Genomic DNA, 8,705 nt, shown 5'->3' with positions numbered 1-8,705 from the left:
GTGCTGCCTATAATTACCTCCACATATTCCAAATAATTGGAGGACAATAGAAACGAGCCGATGGTTTAGTTTAATTTAGCTTTTATTGTTTTTAGTTTAATGGTTTGTTTATATCTCATTTAGTTTAACTTTATTTCATATGGATCACTTAATTTAGTTTTTCACGTGTCGTTCTTTGTTTTATATTGTAAACTAGACGATTATAAATTTAGTCTTAAAAATACAAATATCATATTTCGTGTTTATTTTTGGCGACGCTTTCTATGAGTTTTATCAGAACGCTTAACAAATAAATTGGAAGAGTAGTAACAGTATGCAGACATTTCGGAAAAAAAAAAATACATTTATTTGTAATAAAAAGTCGATAAGTTGGCAGTTTCTGTTAGGTTGAGGTAACTATTACATTCGTAGGACTTTATCAAATAATATGTAAAGTAAAAAAGACAATAGTTCTTTTTCATAAGTTTAATAGGAAATTAATAATTAAAAACAGTAAAAAAATATTTTGTACAAGCATTAAAATCGAATTGACTTGTTGCACTTCTGCAACAAACTTTCTGTTCTACAATAATTCGATTGAGAGTAAAAAAAGTTCATTAAATTAAGCATTAATCCACTTTTCATTTTATTCTCTGGTGAATTGGTTGGTTTTGTACACGGTAAAAGAAGCGTCACTTGTTTATCATCATCAGAGTTTATTTAAATAATTAACTAGTTATTTGTTTTAATTATGCATCTCATTACGTTCATTGTTAATCTAATCGATTTTGAGCCATGTTTGTGTTTCTGGTATGTTTAGTGTAGTTTTATTTCATTTTCGTGTTTTTACTTTAAGTAAATAATACCACATTTGTGTTATTTTTTCTAGAATATTTACAATGCCGTCAACAGAATGCCGTTATCAACAATATCCATCAATATTTGCTTTCAATTTGCTGATGAGTGGAAAAAATGCATTTGTGCTACACTTACTTGGCTACTTGATTACATTCATATATATTTATATATATGCATATATGAGTTTCACAACAGATCTATCGAGCAACTAAACACAGATATTTAACTAACACCTTCAAACTATATGTACATTTTCCTTAGCTGATAACTTTTATCTACGGATTTTCATATAATTTTTTGGTTTTCAGATGATTTGTTGGGATTTCTCCCCTCCGTTTGGCCGGGGGGGGGGAAAACGTTAGCCTATGACTAAACAGAGATTAGGTGCAGTCTAGTAGTTGGTTTTCCCTCTCAGTCCGAGAAGTTTTTCTCGTCGGAAAAGCGCACATGGTGCTGCTGCTTGAGCCGCTCGCTTCGCTTTCCAGTCGCCGCCATTTTGACAATACCGCTGCTGCCAGCACTTCTGCTGGAGTTTCCAGGCCCGTTTCCGGTGGCATGGCGTCCAGCGCCGCCCGCACTTCCGGCAGCTGGCAGAGTCGGCGACATGGTGGCCGAGGTGGTGGTGGACGTCGGCGAGGAGGAGTTCGTCCACTGCTCGTCGCAGGAGCAGTAGCCCCTGGCCACGTCGCCACCCTCCAGCGCCAGGGCGTGGATTTCCCGCTTGAAGCGCAGCTTCTTCAGCTGCCGCTGCTTGTGGTCACTGCTGGAGGTGGGTGGCGCACCCACTCCCACTCCCGCTGCATGTCCCGCTGCCTCTGCATCCACTGGTGTCCCATTGAGTTGGCCGTCATCCGACTGCTTCGGTGCATAGAACTCCTCGGGCGTTTCCGCTCGCAGGGTTTCTATGGAGCTGCAAGGGAGGAGTTCAGGTTGTGGATTAAAGTCGCCATTTAAGCCTTAAAGTTGCTAAGAATGTGCAAGTTGTGCGTGAAAAATATGCTCATAAATATTCATGAACTAATTGATTGAAAGAGCAGACGCTTCACAAAAAGCAGATAGATATTTAATAAAGTAGATTGAAGTATTTTCTTGCCAATTGTACAGTTTTTAATCAGGCATAATGTTTTAAGTAGCGAGCTAATTAATTGTTGTAAGATTCAGTCAGGAAGCAGATGGTCAACATTTTGGCAGCGTTTAACTAAGTTGCATTGGATTCTTCTGATGCTATGTTGCACTTTTGGAGTGGCGATCGAAAATGGAGATGTTACCAGCTTATTTGCCCGCCAAGTGTTTAGTAGCTTGGAAAAACTCCGCTACTTGAGTGAGTGATGGCAAATCCAAGGCATCCTGGCGAGGAGCAGAGTTAGAAGTCCTGGGGACTGGCACTCCCCCACTCCTACCACCTCCCCAATGCGATGTCAACCCTAACGACACAGTGCCTGCCAGAAGTGCAGAGCCATCAGTGCCACTCAGTTGGCCGGGCCATATCGCCTGGCCCTTCGCGAGGTACATATAGACGGGAATGTATGTAGATCTGTCCTATCGGGGAACTCGGCTCCATTTGGTCGCGGATTCGTTGATGCTACCCCGTTCTCATGGACGTACACTTCATTGCGCTCTGTTGGCGCTTTCCATTTTGCCGCTTTGCCGTTTTTCCACTTTTCCATTTCTCCATTATGCTTTTGTGTTTAGTTTAAAATTCAGCGGGAAATCTTCTGCAGCAGCTGCATGCCATATTTATTCAGCTTCCCTGACTTTTCCTACGTCCTCTTCTTTAACTTTTTCTTCAACTACCGCTGTTTGTGTTTTTTGCACCGGGTACTTAGCAATTTAAGGGGGACTTCGCTGCCTCTCTAATTTTCTTTGTTTTAAGTATTAAATATTAAAAAAAAGTACTCTTTTTGTAAGATTATATGAAAGTCTGTTTTGATAGAACTGTTATTTTGTTAGTTTAAGTAGACTAAACTAAAAATTTTACGAACATAATTGACAATGATGCTAATGGGGCAAGAATTTGAATTTTGACTTTTTAGATGGCCATTTTAGTATGGCCTTAGCCAATGGTAGACGGTATCTTCTGGTCTATTTGCACGACACTTTTCTGCCAATTTGTTTTCTTTCTTTTCGCTGTGCGTGCCCCTTTTTGCAGTACAGTAAACTCGGGTGCGCGAGAATTTATGCAAAGAAAGCGAAAAGTGCAAAGTAAAGTGCAGTTGCGAAAAATGCGCGGCTGCCTTTTGTTTTGCCAGCTCTTTGGCCATCGGGGTTGAGTTGGGTGTTGGGGGTGGGTGGTGGTGTTTGGTGTTAGGTGGGTGGTTAGATTGGGTGCCTGGGCAAGGGGCACGGGGCAAGGGGGTGGTGCGAGAAGGTGGGCGCACAGTTGAGCGCACAATTTGGCGCAGATTGTTGACTGGGGCTGATGGGGGCTGTGGGGCGTGAGTGGTTTTCAAGGGGGCTGTGCTGGAATGCAGCTTAGACTTTCTCCTCGCAAGATACCAAAACTAAAGGAAAGAAGCCCCGGCAAAATGAGTGAACTGAGTAATGCGCATAATGCAAATCGCTGCTACAATGTGTGCAAGTTACGGGTGGAAAAAGCGGGCTGAGTGGGTGGTGCTTGGGTGGGAAAGCGGGGAAAAGCTGGGGACCATCATTAACGTATTACGCGCATGTTTGTGCAGCCACTTTGCATATCTTCGCTGCTAGTGGGGGCGACCCGTGGGTGGGGAATTGGGTCTATTTGGGGAACTGACGCGCTTTAAATTCCCCAAGAAACAATGAACATCGGCAAAGTGTCGGAAATTTGCTCGGGTTCATAGACTCATTATCATAAACCAAAAGCGAATTGAGTAGGTACGCAGAACAAATTGTTTTTCAATACCTGAGATAATTTTCCTTTAAAGCTGACTAGCACAAAAGAAAAACTGTGTAAAGTATACTGTTAAGAAGTAATAAAATAAAACAAACTGGAAATCCGATAGATTATAGTAAGGCCAACGCTCTTTTTGTTTGTCTTTCCAATTTCTAACTATCTGATAACAAAATCTGCCCGACTAACTAGTTAAGAAGTCCGTTTCCTTTAGTTGAGCAAGGGGTATCGGATAGTGGAGAAGCTCGACTAAAACTTGTTCTTTGTTTTCTATTTCCATTGGACCAACAATAAGAACAATGCACATATAAATCAACAATCGTATAAATAAAAGAATTCAGTTGATTTATACAAATTAGAGGTGATTTAAATACCCTGTGTATTTACACCGCACTCCATTGATGATTGATGTGTTTCCTGGCATGTTGTAAATGGCTTATAAGAGCTCATAAATTAATGTATACAAAATATATACAAATGTTCAGATCCTGAAGCTAATCCTTACTTCTCGTGTTCTTTGTGAAACCTGAAAGATTTGCGCTAATTACACACACATTTAGACCACAAGCCTTTGTGAGAATTTTCAAGCTTAGTCATGTAATTTTGGGAAAGAGTTCTATAAGTAAGCCCCTCAAACCGCAGTAAATGCTCTGTTTGCGTAATAATTTCCCGATTAATCACAAAAGATTGCAACCAAGGTAACCACATACGACTGATTCGAGCCAAACTGAAACTAATGACAAGTTTTAGCTGCATTTGAGTCCATTTGTTGACCTAAGTGGTTAGCAACGCCACCAGTTGTGACTGAATGTAAATAGATAAATAGAAATGATGTATCTTCGTTGCCAAAAATAATTGAAGTAAATTCCAAAATGCACCAGGGTTTAAATTTAAGATATTTGCATACTACTAATTTGCTTAATTCCCCAAAGGAATGTACTCCATGCCATCATTGAATTAATCCAAGTGCGTGTTGGTTTTTCCACATCTTCAGCACCCTTCGATTATAATTAATAAGGGCCAAAAATATTCACACTTTAGCTGGCGTAAGGAGCTTGAAACCAGTGGAGTGGCTTAAGGAAAAAGAATGCGAAATTAATGTTTATTGCCCTTTTAGCACATACACACTTCGACACGCCCCCTTCGCCGGATATACATGCTATGTAAGTGTGTGTTTGCTGCTGTAACTTTGCATAAAAGTTGCCATTTGCCCCCTTTACTTTGGTTGGCGGCGAAAATTGCATTTTCCACCGCGCCAGGAGGCAGCGCAGAAATGTTAATCAGCTAAAAGTTAAGGAAACCAAGGCGGAGGCTGTGCAGGCAGCGTGTGTTAAACAAAAGGGAAAGAAATGCAAATTTAATTGTGCGCCAGGTGAAATAGTGTCCTGACCCATCCGCACACACCCTTACACGCACACATACACACACAAGTGCCTGCAAGTGGGTTGATCTTTTCGGCCACGTTGTTTTATGGCGGGAAAAAGTGGCCTCTTTGGCAGCGGATTTAATAAAATTAATGCACTAACTGAGGGAACACATCTTACGTGTTATTTACTTCGGGAAAAGTCGCTCTGTATGTAATCAAAGTGTATATAATGAAACTTATGGAAGATCTTCTGAAGATCATTTGGTTAAAAGACAAAATCTTGCTAGGTTCAGTTCGTAACTACTGAATTATTTGATAAATTTGGTTGAATTGCATTTAATTATACCTGAAACTACAAAACTACGAGCACTGCTTTTAAGTTGCACCAGGTATCCTGGCCAAATTAATTGCTTGTTTTTGCCACATTCCTTTGAGTTGACAGCTGTGCAACTGCGGTTGGGCTTTGGTTACACGGCTTGGACCCAGTTAATGCAATTTTTAAGTTTTTCCTGGCTACCCCGCAGTTTTAATTTGGTTGGCTCGAATTTCCAGTCCAGCATTGGGCTCATAAATTAGTTGGCAGCTAGGTTTCCAGTTGCATGCCGCAAATTGCCTTGCACCTCGCCTTGCACTTGTTACGACCTGCGTCTGTGGTTCCTTTTATAATTTCGTTCATAATTTTACTTCACTTTGCTCCGGCACTACTACGTACCGACATACATATATTTAATTCGTAGCTACTGTTTCTTTTGTCCTGCGAAATACCGCCCATTAAAGCTGCCCCTTTTTGGGGCACTGGGGGCCGCCCACTGTTCGGCATTTTTCCATGCCAGTGACTGCGACATTTGAGTCCACCTTGAACCATGAACTTATGTTTTATTTGCTTACGTTTTTTATCAAATAAAGAGCCAGCATTTTTTGCTGCCGCATGCTTGACATGCCGTTTGTTATTTTTGATCAGAGGCTGTGTGTGCAGATATTTTATTTTACCTTTTTTAATGCTCCGCCACGACCTCTGTTTTTTCGGCTCTGTAAAGGGTTCAGTGTGTTTCGCAGCCTTTTGAAAGGGGAACTACAATTTGAAGGTTTCTCGTATTAAATTTTTGGAATATTTGCATGACTTTACTGTCGATATCCGTTTAAATGGCCCAAATCAGCAATGGAGAAGCTCGCCATATCTCATTACCTCACTCTGGCTCTATACAAGATTGACCCACCGACCGATTGGTAGGACATCCCGGATTTCGTCCTCGCCACCTTGGACGCCACGTGCCGCCCCAAATATTACACCAAAGAATTGGCGAAGGCCCTGAATGTTGGACTGCGTTTTGGCATAAAACGCGAAATGAATAATAAATATTATCTGTATGAATATGCGAAAGTAAATTCGCTGTGAGAAATTACATACGAGTTTACCGAAATTCCCCCGAGTCCTTCTCGTTGCATAAACAAGGATGAGAAGGACGAGGATGACGAGGACGGGAAGGACAACGAGGGCGGTGATAAGGGGTCCAGAAATTCTCAGCTCAGAACGATATGGAGGTAGAAAAATCAACAGAAGCCCCTGCCAATCCGTCATAATTTAAATTATATTTGGGATAAAAAGATTACAAATAATGTTCTGTTTTTTTGAGAGAGACCCAAAATAACCAAATTCTTTTTGCTGTGAAAATAATACATTTATACAAAAAGAACTTATTTCGAATTATCTTAGACTTCTAAATAATTCACGAGTTATATTTTTTTAAATTTTAATTTCCTTTAAAACTTCTGAGTAAATGTATTTTAGTGAAAAGTCATTTGAACAATTCACAAGGCGTATGAAATTATTTAAGCAACCATTTTTGGAAATTCGATTTGAAAATTACAAGTTTTAAGATTCTGCTAATAAGAATATATGACAAATTTCGTTTGCTAAAAATTATTCCAAAAAACCTGACTACATTGCATATGCCACTTACGACATTAATGATGAATGCCTATTAATGAATGATTTATGATTAAGCTTAAAAAAGGAGTCAGTTTGAAAAAATGACGACTGTGTGCTCATAAATTAAGCTCAAGAGGAGAAGTGCGGATGCTTACCCCGTTGATGACTATAAGTCCAACTCAAAGACCGATACCTATCAGACGCGCATCTCGTCCATCGCCGCCTGCGGCACTTGCTGCTGCTGCGGATGCTGATGCTGCTGCGGGTGCTGCTGCTGCTGGCCGCCGACGGGCGAGGCGGAGGTCAGGACGAGGCCGTCGCCGTGCGAGTGCACCAGGTGGGCGGCGTGGGAGTGCGAGTGGGTGTGGTGACCCTTCGAGGAGCTGGGGGCGCTGCTCACGCCGCTGCTGCTGCTGCCGCCGGATGGCGTTTGGTCCAGGAGCATGTTGCCCACGCCCACGCCCACGCCCACGCCCCCGCCTCCGCCCACTGCCACGCCCATCGCCGAGTTATTGCTGCTGCTGTTCGTTGTCGTCGAGGAGGCGGTGCGGAGCGGTGGGCGTGGTCCGCGTATGTGATGCGACTGCATCCCAGTGAGCACAGTGCCATTCGACTGATGTTTGCTCGACTGCTGTTGCTGCTGATATTGCTGCAGATCTGCTGCACGGAGAAAAACAAGGAAAGTGTATCAATAAATCAGATGTTTGGTGTGCAGATACTATGCATTCAGAGCGTTAAATACAATATTCATTTATATTTCAACTATACCTCACTTTGTATGTTTATTACGAAAACTCTCTAGATCTCGAAAATTCATTTTCCAATGCATAAACATTGCCAGTGCCTAGAACCAAACGGGCATGGGAAGTAAGCTACTTATGTACGTTATGCATATGTTGGCATATTATCAGGCAAATGTTTATTGACGATGGCGGCGGCAGCAACAAAAAGTCAATTTGTAAACAACAATGTCAACCATTAAACACACATTCCCATATCATCGACATCCTCATTCCATCCTCAACGAGGAGCAGCGAGCGCGTCATCGGAGCTGGCTGCCCTTTTTGTTCCATTGAATTGGCAATCTGGAACTACCACCCAGTTCTCCTTCCTGCATTTCATGTCGTTCAACTTGTCGCCCGGATTGCCTTCCAAATGCAAAAGCGCAAAATGTGCACAGCCATTGACGCGTCTAATATTTTGATGCCCCCAAACGCCCCTTTTTTGATCCGCAGTGTGTGGGTGTGGGTGTGTGGTGCAGAACTAATTTGTTTGCCTTGCTTCTATAGACACAATGCAGTTTTATTGGTGACTCGGCACTAAAAGAGCAGACTGCTCGAATGGAGCGTCGTGTCATGTAATAAAATCTGAAGTTGGTAACGGCCAAGTGCTAACTGTCGTGAAGCCAAACGGCGCAAAAACAACTTGCCGACATATGGAGTTTAATGTACGAGTAGTTTGTACTTTGAAGGTAAGGGTTTAATACCGCTTTTTTGGCGGCTTTGCGAACACAGCTAGAAAATTTCAACTTCCTGTTTTAAATACCTTCAAAACCACCATAGAGTTTATTAAGCCTCATTACTTCGCTTAGCCTTTAGAGACTTATAAGCCCCTACAAATTGCACAAATCCATAACTTCCTGCAGGCCTATCTCTAGAGTTGAGATGCCCATCTGGCGCCCCAAAGCTCCCGTCTTAATGAGCATT

At 42.0% G+C, this 8,705-nt stretch overlaps 1 protein-coding gene across 1 annotated transcript in view; it reads right to left on the bottom strand.

Moving 5' to 3' along the window:
* Positions 1-487: 487 nt before the first annotated feature.
* Positions 488-8,705, bottom strand: part of LOC6553992 (neuroligin 4-like) — a 40,837-nt gene continuing 32,619 nt past the window's right edge. Inside the window, exons 13-14 of the mRNA XM_001979415.3 lie at positions 7,155-7,659; positions 488-1,747 (exon numbers count right to left, since the gene is read on the bottom strand). Of these exons, the coding sequence (XP_001979451.2) occupies positions 7,196-7,659 (464 nt within the window). The 3' untranslated portion in view covers positions 488-1,747; positions 7,155-7,195. The remainder of the gene's footprint in view (positions 1,748-7,154; positions 7,660-8,705) is intronic.

The sequence above is a fragment of the Drosophila erecta genome, unplaced genomic scaffold (assembly GCF_003286155.1).
Source record: "Drosophila erecta strain 14021-0224.00,06,07 unplaced genomic scaffold, DereRS2 tig00000000-arrow-pilon, whole genome shotgun sequence".
Taxonomy (NCBI): domain Eukaryota; kingdom Metazoa; phylum Arthropoda; class Insecta; order Diptera; family Drosophilidae; genus Drosophila; species Drosophila erecta.
The sequence above is the reverse complement of the archived record's forward strand: the minus strand, read 5'-3'. Positions and strand labels throughout refer to the sequence as shown.